This window comes from Lissotriton vulgaris, chromosome 6 (genome assembly GCF_964263255.1).
Source record: "Lissotriton vulgaris chromosome 6, aLisVul1.2, whole genome shotgun sequence".
Taxonomy (NCBI): domain Eukaryota; kingdom Metazoa; phylum Chordata; class Amphibia; order Caudata; family Salamandridae; genus Lissotriton; species Lissotriton vulgaris.
The window spans coordinates 925,540,618-925,562,348 of NC_141694.1; the positions used below are offsets into that span (position 1 = coordinate 925,540,618).

The 21,731-nt window shown below is 44.1% G+C and overlaps 1 protein-coding gene across 1 annotated transcript in view; it reads left to right on the forward strand.

Moving 5' to 3' along the window:
- Window positions 1–21,057, forward strand: part of LOC147708211 (uncharacterized) — a 57,399-nt gene extending 36,342 nt beyond the window's left edge. Inside the window, exon 4 of the mRNA XM_086925716.1 lies at window positions 20,948–21,057. Within this exon, the coding sequence (XP_086781842.1) occupies window positions 20,948–21,057 (110 nt within the window). The remainder of the gene's footprint in view (window positions 1–20,947) is intronic.
- The last annotated feature ends 674 nt before the right edge of the window (window positions 21,058–21,731 follow it).

Consider the following 21,731-nt stretch of genomic DNA (forward strand, 5'->3'; position numbering starts at 1 on the left):
CTGGGGGTCCAAGAATTCGGAGTCCTCAATGAAAGAACTGAGGATACTAGTTACATACGTCTCAAGTACTTTGCTTAGGTAGGGAAGAAGGGAGATGGGACGGAAGTTGCCCATAACCGTAGGGTCGGCAGTGGGTTTCTTTAAAATGGGTACTACCTCCGCGTTCTTAAACTGGCAGGGGACCTCACTGAGCAGAAGAGAACTGTTCAGGAGGGCCAGTGGAAGAGTAGGGCAGGCTGAAAAAGCAGCCCAGAGAATCGCAGGGGGGCAGCAATCTGTGGGGGAGCCTGAGGAAACTTTGTTAAGCAAGGAGATGAAAACGTCTTCTGATAAGGGGGGAACTGAGTCAGAGAGTGAGAGTTAGTGGAGGAAGCAGCCTCAGTGAGGGGTGTAGTCGGGGGTGTGGAGGAAATACTGTTTTTGATTTTGCTATTTTTTTCTATGAAGAAGCAGTTGAGGGAATCACAAAGTGCTTGAGATGGAAGGAGTTTGATGGTCACCCTATCCGGATGTGAGAGTTCTTCTACAATGGCGAAAATGTCTTTGGATTTTTGCGCGGAGTTGAGGATTTTGGTGGAGAAGTAGGTGGTTTTGGCGGCTGAAATTGCTTGTTTATATTCTCCCAGTAATTTTAAAAAAGGTAGTTTCTCTGAGGGATCATAGCTTCTACGCCAGCAACGCTCGGCTTGGCGGAGACCAAGTTTTAAAGATTTAAGGCTGTCAGAGAACCAGCAATGTGCGTCGTGGGGGCGCTTAGTTCTGATGAGCTTGAGGGGGGCAACCTTGTCACTGGCGGATTCTAGCCATTTGACAAGTGCAGCTTCTTGGGAGTCAATAGGACCAGAGCTGGGCAGAACTGAAGATGTTAAAGAGGTAAGAAACAAGTCAAGGTCTGCTTTGTTCCAGTTTCGAGCCAAGAGCCTGGGGCCTCGGCTGCGAGGGGGCGGAGGAGGGACCAGGAGGAGGAAGGAAATTAAATGATGGTCTGACCAATGGCAAGGTGTGATCATAAGTGACTTGATACCAAGATTATAGGTCCACACCTGTACACCTATACATAATTGGATAGATGTATTGCCAATATAATCAATTTAGAATGATCATGGTATAAATTAATATATGTCGGAAACAGACATGAACCTTGTATGTTTACCTGTACCAAGATGGCGGGACCTGAATAATAATTATCACGCTTTTCCTCAAACAAATTTATGATCAATACCATTAACTTCAACACTTTATATCACTTGGTTATACCATCAGTACGTCGTTCTTCTTGCTAGACGTAATCAGATACATATTATATCAATATAACTAATCTAGCATGACCGTGGTATCAATTAATATGTCGTAACACGAGTCTCCGAAATACTAAAATAATTCGATCAAATTAAGAACTTAATATATTGACTTGAATCTAAGCGATAGCGCTTATCAAACAAACGTTGTGAGGCTTAATATAAGCTCATACTATACTTAATAACGACATTCCAAGATGGGGCTTACTCTTGCATATAAGTTCTAAACAAATGCTAACTAATTAAAAGAGCGCGCCAATTCGTGACAATTAGTAATTGAATAATGTGGACTAATTCCTAATGAATCCCAGTATATAAAAAGCAGGGTTTTGCCTCTCTTGTATCGTGGTGATTCCTGTGGAGCAGAGACGATCGAGGACCCTCCTTGCGGACCCGAACTACCATATCCGGGTGAGTTGGACTTTGAAAAAACCGCCCATCATCTGTCAACGCTAGAGGGGAAACTCTCTCGCATTGTAAACTGGTGTCTAAAGCTATTATATCGATGTTGTCAAATTACAAACTATCGTGGTTAGAGGACGCAGTTTGGTGAACCTTTATGTGAATGATTATGTCCCATAATTCAGACTTTGAAATCAACGCTGTGCAAGTTAGACAACAGAACCTTGCGCTAATAATATTGACCTAGGCTTTAAATATTGACCTAGGCTTTAAATAATTGCCATTTGTTTATCTTCCAAGTAACATCATTCGTAAACAATCCTGAATATTTACCACTCCCTCATCATGTGTGGAGAAGTGTGGCTCACTGGTTAGAGCAGGCAGACCCTGAAGCAGAGGTCAGACACGGGACCAGGGTTTGATTCCAGACGCGGCAGGGTGTTGAGCTCAAATATCCACGGACTCGATAATTCTCGCTTCGGTGCCTGACCTAATCATGGGTTCACACTCTGCAACTCTGGGCATTAAGCTAGCTTAATCTCCACAACGGCCCCCCGCGGCGGAATGCCTGGCTTTCACCTTGGGGATGCCCTGTAGGGGCTATCTCACAGGGAAAAACCAGGACGGGTTCCCAAGGCAAGCGCAGAGATACCCCTTTGGGGGTCGATTCTGGCGCTATATAAGAAATATAATAATAATAATAATAACATGGGGAGCATTCTCGCGTTACAACATGGCGCCTATCTGACTATATCGATTTTTGACAACTCGAGAGTAACCTTGCCATGTTACCTAGCTCAATACGCTCCTCTTAACTGCACATATATAATCTCCCATCTTTTAATTCTAGAACAGAACTAATATGGTTTAATAAATGACAGTCTTGTATTAACTGATCGCCTTTGATCTAAAATGTCTACCTATATATACAAACTCTTTTGTCATTTTGCCAAAATATGGTTTGGTCCCTATAAATATAGGTTTCACTTTTTTCAAGAATGCCGAATATGATCATTTAGGGGATTTCACTGATGAGAACTATAAACAAACATGACCCTGTCTTAGACAATAATCTGTAATAAATATTATTTACTTTAGGTCATTACCTTGCAAAATAGACCTTCCAACGATCAAATATGATGCCTAACACATGAAGAAACGATCTAAAGTGACATTCTATGTAAGTAGTCTATAAATTAGCTGAGTAAGCTAATACTTACAGCTATAATATAATTGAATTTACAAAATATTTCTGTAACTGCTTTTTACAGAACCGTCATTTGTGAATAAAAAAGGGTCACCAAATAGAATACTCCTTTCTCTGAAATATATGTAAGTATAACACACGATTAATGCAAATGCTAGACGCCCCTGTAGAGCAACCGTACTGATAAACTTATCTTTTCAATCATATTTTCAGTACTACCTTTAAGAATCTATAAGAAACTGTCAACAAGAACTTATAAGAAATTGTCAACCAGAATAGACTATATTCACTGTTCAAGGTATGTTCTCAGACTGTTTGTGTGGATGCATCTAGTTATGTAACACTGGAAAGTTGTTCCTCCCTCTCATCCTCTCACTCGTTCCTCTAGTGAAAAACGTACTGTATAAAGAATTACATCATGTAGTGTCAATAGACTTGCTCTATAAACTGTATAAAAGTCGATTTATGTGTTTTTATCTTGTCTAATACTGTTATGTATAAAATTGTAAATAGTCCCTTTTTTTATATGTACTTTTGTAGCCCTGAAGAAGTCCCTGGTTGGGACGAAACGCGTTGGCGGTTCCAAAAGTGATGCTGTCAAAAGTTTTTAAAGATTGAACAATAAAGAATAACTGAAACTGAAAACATCGACTTGCCCGTGAAACTAAACCTTCTTTGACTCATTTGCTGTTATAAATTGTGTTTAAAGTGTGCTGGGCTACTCTGTGCTGTATAATTATAGTTACCATCCCTTTGTAAGGGACCACAGTGGTCCAGATAAACACATGTTAATGGTTTATCTGAGATTAGAAGGGGCGTCTGTACTGGTAGTTTTACTGTTGATACTTTCATTTTTTGGCATATTTTGCATTCGAGAACATAGTTCTTAGTTTGCTTTCTCATGCCCGGGCCACCAATATCTCTGATTTAAAAATGATGTTGTGGCGGAAATACCAGCATGTGCAGAAGCTAGCCCTTCATGTGCCGCTTTAATAAGTCCTAATCTGTGTTGCATGTTTGGAATTGCTCTATCCCCCACTCCAGGGATTTTAGCAAATGGAACATTATTCGCATCAGTTATGTATGAGTACTTTACTGGAAAGCCTTTCGGGAGTGTATTTGTGTCTCTTTTTACTGTAGCACTGACAGCTTGCAGTATATTGCTGTCTATTTTTGTTTTTGACTGGGTAATAGCAGCTACGGAAGACGTTTGCACAGCTGCCTTTGCGGCTTCATCAGCCAATGAATTCCCCGCAACGTGAACGCCATCACGTTGATGACTCGGTGTATGGATCACATGAGTTTTTTGTAGTTGTTTCTGTAAAAGAACTATTTGTTCCCAAAGCGTTTTATGCTTGATTGTGCCACCTTTTGCATCTTTGAAGCCGTTTTGAACCCAGTTCTGCAAGTATTCATTATAAGACTGAACGCAGTAATACAAATCGCACACTATTAGAGTGGGGAATTCACGATTGGTATTTTCAAGCGCCATCTTAAATGCTAATAGTTCAGCTCGCTGAGCCGTACAATCTCCTAGAGATTGGGTTTTAGTGACCATTGGTCTAAATTTCCCTCTGTGCCAATGACCTTTAACAATCGCGCACACAGCACTATATGCTTGCTTACCCTCAACTGCGGGTTGTGCTGATCCGTCTGTATATATTACACAGCCGTAATGTTCCAGAGGCAGGATTTCGGTCGGCAGAGGACATTCATATTCATATTGTAGAAATTCTGGTGTTTTTAAGTTAGGATCAAATTCGTATACTACGTCTGTAGCAGCAAGAGAATTAACCCATTGTATCCATCTCGGATGTAATGCTTTGGCATTTGGAATGCTTGCTTTTGTCACTGCTTCTAAGGCAGGTATCGGTGTAACGATTATTATTCGTTTACCTTGTGCTACGGCTCTTTATTTTGCTACAGCAGTTTGAACCACAGTTAGAATTTTCTCTGTAGAGCTGAATTTCATTTCAGCTTTAGTGTACCAATGTGATTTGTAAGCTATTGGTACTGTTTCTCCCTCATTAGAGGTCAGGTATGTGAATCCGCATCTTCCTGGGATGACTCGGATTACAAGATTGCGTGTGTTTTCACATGTTTGCAATTTTGTTTTAGTTAACATGTCTGTTTGTAGAGATCTTAAAATTTCTGTGTGTTTCTGAGTCCAATTTATTGGTTTGAAATCAGGTCTTATTAATTCATTAGAGGTTTAACTCTCTCTGCATAATTTAGTATGTATGTTCTTCCGAAATTCAGGAAACCTAGTATTGATTGTAAATTCTTCTGCGTTTTTGGTGCTTGGAGTACAGCACATTTCTCTAAGAAATTGTCTGCTAGGCTCCTGCCTTCACTTGATAATTCGTATCCTAAAAACAGGACAGTTAGATTGGCAATTTGTGACTTTTTAAAGTTGAATTTGTAACCCTCTGAAGCGAACCCAAGTATTATGGTGTTCACTCTTTTCAAGTGAGTCTCCAGGTCATCATCTGTGAGATAGATGTCATCGACATAGGATAATGCCTCATCGTCATATATTTGTAGTAACTCTGTTACCCTTGCTGAGAATAATCCTGGGCTATTCTTGAATCCCTGTGGGAGTCGACAGAAGTGTTTTTGTGACCCAATTATTGAGAAAGCGGTCAAATACCTGCTTTCAGGTGCAATCTTTTGACAAAAGAATACATTGGAGATGTCTAATGTCGTTTTATATTTTTTACGCACAATGTTATTCATTAGTGCTGCACTATGTGAGTTTTGTACAGCAAATGTTTTACAACAGGAGTTAAGGTGTCTGTAGTCCAAAACTAGACGATATGAATTGTCTGGTTTGGAGACAGGAAACAAAGGATTGTTCATTTGTGAGGTGCATGTTTCAATCACCCCTTGATATTCAAATTGATCTAAAATCTCTTTGACTTGCTTTTTAGCTTCTTTTAGCTTCTTGTTTAACTGGGTACTGCCTTTGTGCAGTGGGCTGATTTTTTAACTGGATTTTGTGGTGAGGTGAATCCTCATCCCATCCTACATGGTTTTTATATAAAGCTGGAGCTTGGGCTACTGCCCATTTTCTAGCAAGTGTATATTTTTTATGAATTGGTACATGATTAGAGAAGGCAGGCATAATTATTTCTTCGCCATGAGGGCACTCCCTGACAAACTCTGGTGGCCAGTCTTTTTCAGCTAACAGGATGTCATAGCCTTTCGAAAGGTTATCCCAAAAGAGACCCCTTATTTTTCTTGTCTTGTCCCCCTCTACACGTAATGTTATTTCGTATATTTTATGGGGTTTGCTAACCCTGGTATCTGCAGTTTCCACCTGAATGTATTCATTCGTGTCCACTGTCTCCAGATGATTCATCAGGATCTTGCGCTGTCTAGCATTGTCTGGGCCCACTCTCTGTTTTTCAGCTGTGTCCTCAGTATCCTCAGCATGTTTAATTTTAATACTTGCTACCTTCTTTCTTGGATACTGTGACTTTTTACTTTGATGAGCAGGTTCCTTGTCTTTGGACTTGACGTGCTCTTCTCTGTGTTCTGACTGTCCTCTTCTTTCCGATTTCTGTGAGGAAGATCGAGAAAGATTGAGTGAGAAGGATCGAGAGGGACGTGTATCAATATCTTGATATCTATCAGGTTTTCTTAATTTATCCCTATCTCTAAGGTTGTATCTTTTTTCAGAGGGCTTCCTTTGGGGAGACTTGTTTCCTTGGTCTGGAGATTTTTCTCTTCGTTGAGGAGACCTTCCTCTGGACTGAAATCGTTTTTTCATGGGAGTCGGCTGTTTATTACCCTCCCAGCTCCTTTTTGGAGTATTCAGATTATTTTTAATAAAGGTTTTTTCAGGATTTTCAGTTAGTTGGGGTTTTTACCGGTTTCCCACCCAAACTATCTCTCCCTAGTTCTTCATAGGATTTTTCTATGATTCTGGCAAGTTCAGATGGCTGTTCGGCTATATCTGTCTCCTTCAATTTCTGGCGGATCGCCACAGATGCTGCTTCTCCTTTCATGTTGGCTAATGATATAGCCGAGACCTGCTTGAGAGACAGAGAGAAAAACTTGTTTATTTAGAGTCTGGTCTTTTAAACAGTACAGAACACACACACGCTTGAAGTCTTTCAGTAATTTCATACCCAGAGTTAAAGCAGGTTCTGGACCGTATTCATTTTGAATCTGTCTAAGTACATCTGGTATAACCGCCATGGATGGAACACCATGTGTTTTTGTGTACTTTGAAGCAAAGACTGTGCCCCAAGTGTCACAGTCTTCCACATGTGGTGCGGTCCCCATTGGAAGACAGATAGTCAGAATTCTGTGTTTTTCAGTAGGAGTAGTATCTGGAAATACTGCCTCTATTTGAGTAATTTTCTGTGCCAACCAGAATGGAATTTGTTCCCGTTTTGTGGGTACTTTACCAAGACATTGTATGTTCTGTGGTGTAATTTTGTTTATGTTCCCCTGATGAGGGATCGGCTGTGGAATGTTAACGATTGGTTGGACTGTTGAAGTCCACATGACATATTGGACCAATTGTCTATGTATTTTAATTAATTGTTTTAGTTGAACTAAAAGTTCCTGGGCTTGCATTTGATCAATGTCTGGATGTGGTGTGTAGCTGGCTAGAACCGGCCACGTTGCTCCCGGTCTACCTAGTGGACTGTGCCTGGTGATGTGATTATTATGTTTTAGGGCGCCATTAAACCAGAGCAGGTGCTCTTGGTAATTTAGTGGGATTTCAACGTCCTCGAAATGAGTGTATATATCCGGAGGTTCCTCTATTTTATAATAGTGGAATTCTTTTGTTATAGAGTTTGCTGCTGGAAAGTGTATCCATGAATAGAATACCTCTGTTTGCCGATATTCATGGGCCTCTACCACGAATATGACTGTACCACCACGTGATGTCAGTCCATTTTTTATAAGTTTAAGAGTTATAGTTCTCCTTACGTTTTCCGGGATGCTGATTGCATCTTGTTTGTTATCATTAAACCCTGTAAGAACTGCACCTGGTTGATTCACATTTACTGTGACATCACCGGTTTCGTTGTTGTCGCCATGTACTGACATTGTTTTATGAGAGTTTTTTGTTGCAGATCAAGTTTCAAGGAAACAAAGATTAGGTGCACAATATTTTTGGAACACTGTATCCTTCAACGTTGACTAAACCAAAAACTAATACATAGGAATCTCTTCCTACTAAGTTCCGGCGGATATTAACCTTTCACCCACTCCAGACGTCTTATGGAGTTTTTTGTTTTTTTTAAAATTTTTAAAACCTTTATTTAGAAAAGTGCACACAGCTATTCAGCCTAACATCCCGGAGGCAAGGCAGCATAAAGAAACAGGAGAGCAATAGTGCAAGAATAATGGCACAGTACAATGAAGGTTGATTTTATTATTTTGTTGCATAAGGAACATAGAGAAAGAAAAGAGGAAGACGCCAGAAAGGTGCATAAAGAGTGGCAATGGGGTAGAAGAAATCAGTGAAGCGTTGGCAGTGAGGCAGGGGGAGCAGCAGGGAACACAAGCACGAGTACCGGAGAATAGGACAGGGTAGAAGGGGGGGAGAAAAGGGAACAGGATACAACAGTACAGCGTGTCACAGTTGGTGTCACAGGTTATGGCGACAGATGTTCCTCTAAAGAGACAGGTTCCGGGGGCACACAAATATCTCCCCTGTAAGCATTCCAGGCCCCCACACTTTCAACCACTTTTTGGGCTTACCCCTGGCAACATAGACCGTCTTTTCCCTAAACATACACCAATCCATGTTGGCTTTCCATTGCACCACCATGGGAGCCGCCGAAGCTCCCCACTTCTGTGCGATATCGCATTTGGCCACCATGTTGCCGAGGGTCACCCACTGCGTCTGAGCCACATTGTGATCCGTCGGACCCCAAATGTTGAGGAGGCACCTCCTTGCTTCCGCCGTCGCCACCACCCCAGTCACTTCATCCATAATTCGATGCCCACGTCTCCAGTAGGAGGCTATGGCGGGGCACTCCCAAAGAATGTGCAGAAAAGTGGCAAGAGCACCGCAGCCGCGGCGACAAAGCCCATCGGTCGAGTAGCCCATATGCACAAGCCGGGGGCCAGTCACATACACCCTGTGGAGGATTTTGAGCTGCACCAGCCGGAGACGAGAGGAAATGGCGACTTCCTTAGGGGAAGAAACTGCACTCTGCCAATCCTCATCATCGATCTTCAATCCGTCACGCACCCACTGATCCCGCACACCCAGGAGGAGGTCAGCGCGAACATTGATACGTTTCTTATAAGACAGTGAGATGGCACTGTCAGGCATATGGCCATCCAGCACCCTGTCCTCCAACGGGGAGCTTTCGGGAATCGCCCCCTCAGCTGGTTTAGCAGAGAGCAGTGCGTGTCGCAGCTGGGCATATCGGAAGGACTCTGAGCTACCCAGCTGGTACTCAGCCTGCAGCTGAGAGAAGGTCTTAATCTCACCCTTCGATATCATATCATCCACCCTGGAGATACCTATGAGGTCCCATTTATCAAATCCCTTGGTGTGCCACAACTTGCCCAAAATATCTGAATCGTACAATGGGGTGAACCTAGTCAACCTGCCTTGCCAACCCTGTGCCTTGGTGATTGACCTCCAAATATGGACCGCAGTTTTCGTTGGACCCGACATCCGCCTGTCCAGAGACCTCGAATACAGCGCCCTGTAGTAATTGCCGCCACTCAAGAGCCACCTATCCATCGCATATCCAGGGTTATTCTCCGGACCATAGAAACCATGATTGATAGCCGCCAGTTGGGAGGCCCAATAGTATCTGCGTACATCCGGCAATGCTATACCCCCGTCGTACCACGGAAGCGTGAGCTTCGCGATAGCGACGCGGGGTCGGCCGTCCCAGAGTAGGGCACGTTGAAGGCCTTCAATCTCTCGGAAGTATCGGGCGGGGACCGGATCTTGGGTATTCTGCAGGGCGTACAGAAACCTGGGCAAAGACATCATCTTAAATAATGCCGCACGCCCGAGTAGAGAAAGCGGAAGTTTGCGCCAACCCTCCACGTCACGCCGGAGGCGCTGAAGAGGGGGAAGCAAATTGTGCTCATAGCGCGCCTTCACATTACCAGAGATATAAATCCCCAAGTATTTAAAGCCCTGGCTGGCCACCTGGATGTTGCAGCCTCTGGGGAGGCGCGGTGTGTCCCCTTTCAATACGTACAGGGAAGACTTGGCCCAGTTGATGACAAGGCCAGAATACCGGCCAAAAAGTCGAAGTACGTCACATGCCACAATAAGTGACTTGCAGGGGGAAGTGAGGTAAAGCAGAATGTCATCTGCATAGAGAGAGACTCTGTCCTCAAAGCCAGGGGCCCAGCTTATACCATGCAGATCCGGGTGTGTACGTAACAGGGCCGCAAGCGGCTCAAGAGCGAGCGCAAACAAAAGCGGCGACAAGGGGCAACCCTGCCTGGTGCCTCTATGAAGGGCAAAAGTCGCCGAGATGCGGCCATTGACGGCAACGTTAGCCAGTGGGTCAGCATACAAAAGCTTCACCCATCCCACAAACACCGGGCCAAAACCGAGCTTCGCCAACACCGCCCAAAGGTAGCTCCACTCGAGAGAGTCAAAAGCCATCGTGGCGTCCAAGGACGCAAGGACTGCCGGCTCCTCCAGGGTGTGGGCCCTGGCCAGGGCACCATGGAGTCTACGCAAGTTAAGGGCAGTGTTGCGGTGTGGAATAAAGCCCGACTGGTCCGGATGCACTAAGTCGCCGATAACACCAATCAGTCGATTAGCGATTATCTTGGCGAGAATCTTAGGCTCGGCATTCAGGAGAGAAATGGGACGGTAGGAACGGCACAAGTCTCTCGGCTTCCCTTCCTTGTGAATGACCACAATGGTGGCCAACCTCTGGTCCAGGGGAAGTAGGCCAGTTTCCCGCGCTTCTAGAAACATGCTACGCAGGTGGGGGGAAACCACATCCGGCCTGATCTTATATAGTTCAACCGGGATACCATTGGGACCAGGTGCCTTGCCTGATCGCAGTGAGCGGATCGCAAGGGCGACCTCATCCACCGAAAGGTCCCTATCCAGGTCGTCGCGCTCCTCGTCCGAAAGGCACGGGAGATCGACAGCCGAAAGAAACTCTGTCGAATCGCTCTCAGACCGGCCTGAAACAGAGGTATAGACGCCTCGAAAATAATCAGCGAAGGACTCGGCAATGGCACTTGGATAAGTGACGGCAACTCCGTCCTCCCCCATTATCTCGGGCACAACACGGTTAGCCATCTCTCTTCTGTCCAGCCAAGCCAGCAACTTCCCGGCCTTGTCGCCGACGTCGTATATCCGACCCTGCTGTTCTTTAGCTAAAGCAAGGGCGGCGTTTGTGGCAAGGTCGCGGTATTCAGACTGTTTGAGGGAGAGGTCGTGCAAAAGAGCGAGATCGGGCCCTGCCTCCAACTGGGAGTCAAGCTCCATGATCTCCTCCTCGATGCGTACTAAATCAGCATCTCTGACTCTACGGGCCTCCGCTATAAGGGCGAAAGCCTCACCCCTCAAAACTGTCTTGAACGCCTCCCATAGAGTTGCGGCCGACGCAACCGATCCCTCATTTTCAGTAAAATAGAGGTCGATGGCCTTGGCTAGGAGATTGCGAGTCTTGGGATTGCGGAAGTACCACGGGTTAACCACCGCCGGTCGGTCCGACACGGCGACGTCAAAGTCAAAGGAGACCCACAACGGGGAGTGATCAGAAATACCCCGTGCCAAAAAACGGGCCTCAGAAACAGCAGGCGCGTGTGCAGCCAATGTAAGAACATAGTCGATCCTAGAAAGACTACCATGGGCGCCCGAGTGGAAGGAATAATGACAGAGCGTGGGATGTAGAAGCCGCCAGCTATCTATCAGCCCCATGGTCTCGAGGAAAGATGGCAACCACAATTGGGAGCTACGGAGGTCTCTAGGCGGATGGCGGTCCAAGGAGCCGGAGCAAACCAAATTGAAATCACCCCCCACTATCAGCAATCCAGCAGGCAAATTCAAAATGGCACCACCAAGGTCCTGGAAGGTGCTAGATTGCAGACCCGGGGGAACGTAAACTGAAAGTAATGTCAGGGCGCGCCCCCCCCATCGACCCGCCACAGCGGCGTACCGCCCCCTATCATCGATCACAGTGACGTCGACCTCAAGCGGAAGGGACGTACGAACAAGAACTCCCGCCCCCCGAGATCCCGAGGAGAACCCCGAGTGAGCCACCATTTTGTACCCTTTACGGTTAAGTGCTTTGCACGTGTTTCCAACCAGATGTGTCTCCTGAAGGAGGACGACGTCGGGCATATGACGTTTAATCAGTTGAATCACAACCCCTCTCTTGATACGGTCACCCAACCCGTTAACATTCCAACTGAGGACCCGTAGTTTCCTACCCCCCATCATCATGTCCCCGGCCCCACCCAACCCCAGCAAGCCTCAACAACAAATGGAACTGAGCAGTATATACATCCCATTGCCTAAGGAATAGAAAGAGAGAAAAGAGAATAAACAAACAAAGTTCCCCACCACCACCCACCACCCTGCACCCCTGCAGCAGACTAAGAAGCCCCCCCAACCAGCAGTGTGCCTGTCGCCCCATAAACTAATCTACGAAAAGTCCCTAGAGGAGTAAGGAATCTCTGCAAACCCCTCCCGCCACCCTCCATGTACAAACAGGAAAACTATCAAAATCGGAATAGCATTGGTTTAGGCAGTCACAGACAATCGGGACACCAACCGCTATAATCACCACAGCAAAGTCCTAGTCAAGTCCTAGAGATCAGAACCACCAGTTGCTCCACCGGAATGTTTGTCGTGTTCCTCCCGGCGTTGTGGCAAAGTGTCCAGCCAATCGCTCGCATTCTCCGGCACATCAAAGAACATAGCTCGGCCCTCGTACTCAATCCGCAGTTTAGCAGGGAATAGCATAGAGTATTTAAAACCCATGTCTCTCAGGTGTCGTTTCACTCCTGCAAAACTCTGACGTTGCCTCTGAACGGCCCTAGTGAAGTCCGGGTAAAAGTGAACCTCAGAGTTCTGAAACTTAAGCGGCCCATGTCTCCTAGAGGCTTGAAGGATCACATCCCGGTCTCTAAAGTTGAAGAGCCGGGCAATGATGGGGCTAGGCGCAACACCCGACTTCGGAGGGCCGCCAGGTATCCGATGGGCACGCTCCACAGCGAAGAAGTTGCTCAGGCCAGAAGGTGCGAGATGCGTCTGTACCAAGTCCTCCACAAAAAGGTCCGCTGCCGCCTCCTCCGCTCCCTCCGGAATACCAATAATGCGGACGTTTTGCCGCCTCGCACGCCCTTCAAAATCCTCCAACCTTCTGGAAAATTGATCGTTGACTGATCTTAGGGTCCGGACCTCCGCCTGCAGGTCCGAAACGTCAGTAGTTAGGCTGGAGGTCTTGAGATCAAGGGATTTCACCCGATCATTGGTCTTCCCCAGGTCGGCCCTGATCAGGTTCAGATCCACGGCCAGAGTGTCCACCTTGTGAGTCAGGACCTTGTGTTGCTTCTGCATTTCAGACCGAATGCCCGCGATGGCCCCCATAATGTCACTCAGAGTGGGCTCGGAACCTTCGGGCGAGCCCGCACGTTGCATGTCTTTAGAGGAGGCCACCACCGTGGGCGAGGTCCGCTGCTGAGCGTAGCGATCAATCTTATTTAGCTGCGTGTGAGTCGTCCTACGGACACCTCTGTTCGACGTCTTGTCGGGGTCCCCTCTGCCGGCCATGATGGATCCAAGGAGAACAAAGGGCTACGGCGCCCAGACAAAGAAGCAGATGTGTAGGACAGAGGCGAAGTCAGCAAACAAGCCAAGCTGGTAGCAGGCGACTCCGCAACTACACGCCCTCCGCCAGCAGGGCTCAAAATTGTCCACTTCGCATTCCAATCATGCGGAGCGTCGGCACAAGCAGCAGCCACCCATGAGACAATGGCGCATCACTGGCACGAAGTTCAGCTCGACGTAACTTTGCCTAGGAGCTACAGATTCAAAAGCGGAAAGCAGTTCCCGCGTCTGCGACCTCTCACCAAGCAGAATCCACTAACGTGGACCAGGATTTTCAGCAGGATATTTGCGGAGAGTCGGAGGGTCCGCGGAGCTCCGAGCTTACGCGGCCATCTTGGTCGCCCGCGAAGCTCCTCCCCCCTCTTTTGGAGTTTTTACGGAGAAAGGGTTCTGTGTGAAAAAGCACGACTGAGTTACTCTAGTGTCTTGCGTTAGATTATCGCCTTACCAAACGTTGGGCGCCATGTAGTGTAGTTCCTATTTTCCCAATAGGCTCTGCGCATTGGAATAACATACATAGCTGTGTAGACGTAGGACTGAGGTCATCTAGGTCTCTACTGACTATGTTAGACTTAATTCAGGTTTGCCAGATAGCTCAGAGGTCACTAGAAACATTCTCGAATAAATAGGGAGGGGTTAACTTCCCTGGTTCAGACAAGAAGGGATTCAGTTTCTGACAACCGCACAAACATGACAACTTTGCTCCCTCAGAATAAAGAGTGTATCTCTAGAGTCGTGTAAAAACAATAGGCAGCTATTTCACTCAGTCAACCGTGCCTACTTAGTTTCACCAGAGTGCAGAGAAATAGAGAGGCGGGCGTTTTCAATAAAAAGGTGTTATTTTATTGAGCAGTCTTCCTTCTCATGCAAGAGAAATGAATTGCCACAATTGCAATACTTATTATGAAGTAAATTGCGTACAGTAAAAGTAGTATTACGAAATAATACTGTAAAAGCATAGATATGGTTTCTTAGCCATATGATACTTAAAATAGATAAAATATATATACATACATAAAACCATTGACTAACGTACTCAACTGGTTCTTCTAACTACGCCTACCCCGATGTACCTGACCTAAGCCTAATACTTGGGAAGGAGTAAGTAAGTAGCAGTTTAAGTTAAGTTGGTTAAGATTGTTTTTGCCAAGGATCTGATTTAAGAATTCTCTTTAAGGGTTTAGTCAGCTCCGTACCTTAGTAATAGAATGTGGGAGGTCTGGTATCTCGTTCTTCAGGACTCGATATCCCAGCAACCCGCAAGGGTGACTCGGGAACACCGGAGCTGTATTTTCTCGGCGTGAGAAAAAGTAGCTTCTCCAGCGCGTCAAAGAGGAGGGGCGGCTTCCGTGGGCTCTCGCATCAGCTGGGCTCTCGGGCAAGTAGATAGCCGCTCTGCTCCAAACCACTGTGTGTTTGCTGAAGGCAACTGTTGGTATTTTATACCTGAAAGGTGCCGGGTTTGATGTAAGGTTGGACATAAGATGTCACTAAGAACTAACAGTTCTTGCTGGACTCCAGGAGTTCTTGTTCAAATCAAAACAAAAGCAGGGGGGGAATTTCCCGGGCTGCTGGAGGCTTGGTTTGTTTAAAGAACGCTTTGTACTTTATAGGAGTCTATGGGAGTAGCCGTGCTGTGCTTTGGACTGCATGGGCTATTACAGAATATGGATTTGATTCTCGTGCCTTTGTAGGGATATTATTGATTATAACCGCACAAGGGCATGAATCGGGAATATCGAATTAGGGTCCTAGATAGAAATACAACACCGCAATCCACTGCTGATGATGTCACATATTACATCATTCATGACATGGTCAGTGACATCACTGATGACATCTCAAATGACATCAATGATGACATTACTGATGACATCATCCAGGGAATGTGGTTTGATTTGTTATTTAAATATGCAATATATTTATAGCAATTTGCATTGAAGTATGAGTGGATATATAAAAATAAATATTTGGATGGAGAACTTTAACAATTTATAGTGTCTCACTAAAGATAGTGGATAGTGACTAAACTGTGTGAATATCTGTATCACTTTGTCAGTTGTTGTGTAAACTGTTTCTCCAGTTGGTTACTAGCTATGTGAAAGTCTATATTAGTTATTGATTAGTTAACTGAGTATTTGTATGGGAGAGTGAATGTGTGTGTGGTTCGGTGGTGGGTGTGTGACTGCTCAAAGATGTGTGAATAGTTGATTCAGTAGATAAACTAAAAAAATAAAAGGCAGTGTATGTGTCAATTGTTGTATATAAATGAGTATACAGAAGACTCAATGATTGTGTGTGTGACTGTATGGATAACTGTATACTTGTAATAATGATTTTATTCTATACTAAATTTGACTTACTATCTAAATAAATAGATGAAGTGGTGTTTGTATAAGTGTGTAGCTAAGTAAGTATGTAAGTATGATTCACTGTTTGCATAAGTGAGTAGGATAACTTCATATGTGAATAGGTTGTGTTTTGGTGTGTAATGTCGATATAGGTGTATAAGTATTTTTGATAGTGTTCTATTGATCATTGACAGCATGTATGAGTGAATCTACAGGTAAGTGATTAGATGTGTGTATACATCTAGGAATCAATGAGTGGGTTTTTAGATACTTGTATTGCTGTGTCAATGGATTCAAATATGATACTCTGTATTTTACAAAGAGTGATGAAAGATTTTACTAGTGTATGAAAAGGTGTTTGTGATTGTCACGTGGATGATGTCATCAGTGATGTCATCATTGATGTCATTTGAGATGTCATCAGTGATGTCACTGACCATGGCATGAATGATGTAATATGTGACATCATCAGCAGTGGATTGCGGGTGCGCGAAATGTAGTTAGTACAACTAACTATATAGGAGCAATTTCAAAGGTTTTTTAAATGCTAACTCCTAACTATATATGACCTGAAACCTATGGTTTTTTAAGTGAATTTGCAAGGTTTTTTAAATGCTAATTCCTAACTATATATGACCTGAAACCTATGTTTTTTTAAGTGAATTTGCAAGGTTTTTTAAATGCTAATTCTATTAGCGGATAACGTTGAAATATGTTAATATCCTTCTGGGACCACTTTTTAAATGCTAATTCCTAACTATGTCAGGCGTGAAACCTATAGTTTTTTTCAATAAATTTCAAAGGTTTTCTAAATGCTAATTCTATTAGCAGATAACGTTTAAATATGTAAATATCCTTCTGGGACCACCTGAGCAGCCCTAGGGGGTCAGGGTGTTTCTACCCTGCCCCCTTTTTGCGTTCTACACGTTTGTTTTTCTGCTTCTTTTGTGCCTTGGTCTACCTAGCACAAGATGAATGCCAACACTTCCTGGTTAGAAGTGTTGACAGCCAATGAGCATGCTGCTTTCCTGTGAAAGGCATGCTGATTGGCTGCCACTGTCTGTCAACACTCCAAACCAGGAAGTGTTGGCAGCCATCTTGTGACTCGGTAGAACCAAGGCACAAGAAAGCAGTGAAACAAAGGTGCAAAACACGCAAAGGGGGCAGGGTAGAAACACCCTGACCCCCTAGGCCTGCTCAGGGGGTCCCACAAGGACCCCCAGGCCCCCCAAATGTTTTTTTTTTTAATTTTGGGGGGGAAAAATCGTGGGGTGCGCGCACCGTGCGCGGACCCAGCGATTTAAAAAAATATATATATATTGTTTTGGGCCTGGGGGGTCCTTGTGGGACCCCCTGAGCAGGCCTAGGGGGTCAGGGTACTTCTACCCTGCCCCCTTTTTGAGTTCTACACGTTTGTTTTTCTGCTTTCCTGTGCCTCAGTCTACCGAGGCACAAGATGGCTGCCAACAATTTCTGTTTTGGAGTGTTGACAGACATTGGCAGCCAATCAGCATGCAGCTCGCGCACGCTAAGGTCCGCGCACGTGCAAGGACAGTGCAAGGACAGTGCGCGCACGGGCACGCACCGTGTCCCGCCCATAGATATATAATTTGAAAAAAGTCGATTTTCTCAACAATTACTGGAGGGATTTTCACCAACTATACAAAAGGCACTTCTGCATACCAGGCTCTACCATTTTGCCAAGTTTGCAGTAATTCCATTCAGCCGTTCGGGCTGTAGCTGTGTCTAAAGGTCCTATGGAAAATTGCATTGGGCTACATTTTACATTCAATTTTCTCAAGAACTACTGGAGGGATTTACCACCAAACATACAAAAGGCACTGCTCCATACCAGTCCCTACCATTTTGCAAAAATCTGGTGTAATTCCGTTCAGCCGTTCGAGCTGTAGCCTTGTCAGAATGTCTCTATGGAAATTAACATTGGGAAAACACGTTTTGGGACCCCCCTTTTTTCTCGGCCCCCGCTTGACGAATCCCCCCGAAACTTTCAGGGAAGGAGTTAGATTTTTTTATGTCAAGATGGGTGACAAACTCTCCGCCAAAGAACACAGGAAAACAGATCGGAAAAAGCAGAACCATCCGTAGGCGGCAGAGGAGAAAAGTGCACAGAAAATGAATACAGTGCCTAGAAACAAGTGTTCCGCAGATGGAAACACAAATAGCCAAATGTCTGACACCAAATCGCACAGTCATCAATTTGGCTAACATAGATCTTACCAAGACGGAAGAACAACTCCTGTCTCTGGGTCTATCGACTGTTCCAAAAGTACCTTTAACTATGCCAGTACAAGAATGGCTGTTTTAAATGTGTGTCCAAACTGAAATTTCAAAAATATCATCTACTTCGGAACAAAGAAAGCATCAATAATAATGAGTGCAGTGCAAAAAGCCAATTCACCAATATTCAACCTGACTATGTAAGATCTACCACTGTTGAAAGACCTACAAGAACTTGAGACGGAAAATGAGTATCATGCTCCCAGCAATATAACTGTGACAGTACAAGGCTGATGGACAAGTCTCCAATCCAGTTTATCTCAAAACAAATAAGGAGAGAATCAGTACACCTTTTAAACCTAAATCGTCATTCAACGCTATCACACCAAGGGACCCAATTGACATATTTCATGAACAAATAGTGTCAGACATCAAAGAATCTAAATCAATAAGTGCAAGGTACCAAACAGAAATACAGCAAACATAACCATTGATACCACAAATGAACGTCCAACTTACGGAACAACACAAGATAGTAATTTGCAATTCCGATAAAGGAGGTAACCTGGTAATTTGGCCAAAAGATGAATACATGGAGGAAGCCATGACACAACTCAATGATAGAACTTGTTATAAAAAGGAACAATATATTGTCTCTCAGGGCTATCTATAATGAGTTCTATGCTAAACTACTAGCATGGAAAAGTGCAGGACTGATCTCTATGCAAGAATACACATTTCTCAAAAATGAGAACCCTACTGTGCCGGTTATATACTTCATACCCAAAGTCCATAAAAACCCAATTATATCCGCAGGAAACAGCATATTTGAGAAGATATCACAATATGTGGATTATTTTCTACAGGAACACGCGCAAAAATTGCTCTCATTTATCCAGGACACTAGTGATTTCCTTGAAAAAGTGTACAATTTTAAATGGCAAGAGGGCTTTCTGCTTTTGACGCTTTACGTAACGTCATTATATACTTGCATAAATCATCAGGATGGACTAAGGGCATTACAACACTATTTCAACAATAGCCGGAACAAATGGTGCATCATAACAAAATGCTCATAAAAATGGTGGAATTTTGTTTGAATAACAATGTATTTATGGTTCACAATATGATCTACCAATAAATGCCTGGTGTTGCCACAAGAGTCAGCTTCTCACTCAGCTATGCATGTTTACACATGGGATGGTGGGAGGAGCTGGTTCCAGGTAACACCTGCAGCATTACCACAACCAACAATGTAAAGTTATGGCTGCATTATATAGATGATTTATTTGTGGTCTGGCAATGTACTTCGACAAGTGCCCAAGAGTTTGTCAACAAGATCAATGTCAATGAAATCAATCTGAACTTTACTGCAAACATCCGTACTGAATCTGCCAATTTCTTAGCTGTCCAAGTTTACATGTGTAATGGCAAGATCAAGACTCAATTACATCAAAAGGAAACTGCAGTCAATTCAATACTGCACGTGACAAGCTTTCACCCAAAACATTTAGTCCAAGCATCCCTTATGGGAAAATACTCAGATTAAGAAGAATTTGTAGCAACAACACTTATTTAAAAGCCGCACAACAGGCCTGCAAAATCAGATTTTTAGAGAGAGACTACTTAATCAAAACTATCAATGCTGCAATGGCAAAAACCAATACATTAGATAGGTCAGACTTGCTCAAAAACAGGCAGGTATACAATCAAACCCTGCCCACAGTGATAAAAACAAGTGTGAAACCCACAGAAGGGGACAATATCTTTAGAATAATTTTAACATACAGCAAACAGGAGCGGGCAATAAGGAACATCATGAAACAAAATGTACCCATTGTTCTGATTGACCCTGTAATTGGCCAGCGTCTACCTAAAAATCTACCCATTATATACAGTAGGGCAACATTCATGAGGGATTGCTTGGTAAAAAGCAGTCCTGAGGTGTCTGTGGGAACCATGTGGCTGGCACACCGATAAGGATTCTATAAATGCAAAACATGCAATGCCTGTCAGCATGGTACTAACAAAACATTGTACACTGTCCCCTTTGGTAACAAAGAATGAAAAATCTCAAAGGCTCTCACCTTCAAAATGGAACATGTTGTATACGTGCTCGTGCTTGAGTGTTCTTGTGTCTAACGGTATGTGGGGAGTACCAAGCTTCAAGCACACAAAAGAATACTCCAGCACATTTGAGCAATTAACAATCAGGACCAGTCATATCCAGTGGCAAGCCATAGTCGCAGTTCAAATCCAAAAGATCTACAATACTTTCTAATTGATGCTGTGCCACCCAAGAGGAGAGGGGGCAGCAGAGAGAGGACTTTACATCAACTAAAAACCCGTTATATCTTTGAACTAGACTCCAAACTTCCGGGGGGTCTTAACATTACAAAGGACCTCTATACCTGTCTCTAACAACTGCAATAGCAATGTTCCAAAACTGAATTGAGGAGTAGAAAGTCATGACACACAATCCACTAGGGATAAGTGGGCATGGACACTCGAGCAATGGGGGTCTACATTTTATAATATATGATTGACATCAATTGCTGCCAAATGCTGCCAGCCCAAAACCATACACATTTTAATATGTATTTGTTATCTGTATAACACTTTAAGTTTTTACCTTGGGTGTTTGTAGCACATACAGTTTCATCTGCATTGGGCTTGCACTTTACCAGTCGAGAAGTTTACTTTAAGAACATCTTACTATTAAGCAAAATCAATGTGGACTACATACATAAGCCTTGACGAACAGTCTTGATAAATTCTCAACACTGAACGACATTTTAAGACTTTTTAAAGGATGTATGATACTGTTAGATCTGGGGGTCTCTAGTTGGAAATGGTATTCACCTTTGTCCAAATAGGGACCCTTACTTCTAAGTCAATATAAGGGGATTACACTCCTTAAATAACCCCTGCTCACCCCCTTGGTAGCTTGGCACGAGCAGACAGGCTTATCTCAGAGGCAGTGTGTTAAGCATTTGTGCATATACACAGTAATACAGTGAAAACACTACAGATGAACACAACACAGGTTTTATAAAAATAAGTGTTCTTTATATAGACTTAACACAAGACCACAAACGACAAAAATCCACAATACTACACTAAAGATTGCTTTAAAGATGATAAAAATTACTTAGTTCAAGTTGATGATAGATGCAACAAAGTTCTCAACAAAGTACCTGGATGCATAACGCGAAGTAAACAAAAGGCTCGCAAAAAGGGAGATGCGTCGGTTCAGTGATACGGGGGAGATGATGCGTCGTGCCTCAATGCTTGCCCAGAGTAAGGGATGCATCGTTATCCTTACCGGTGCGGAGGTGATGCGTAGATTCCCAGCGTGCAGGCCCGTTGTGGTGCGCAAGATGGTGCCTTGATGCGATGCGAGGATCCGTATGCGATGCGAGAAGATGGTG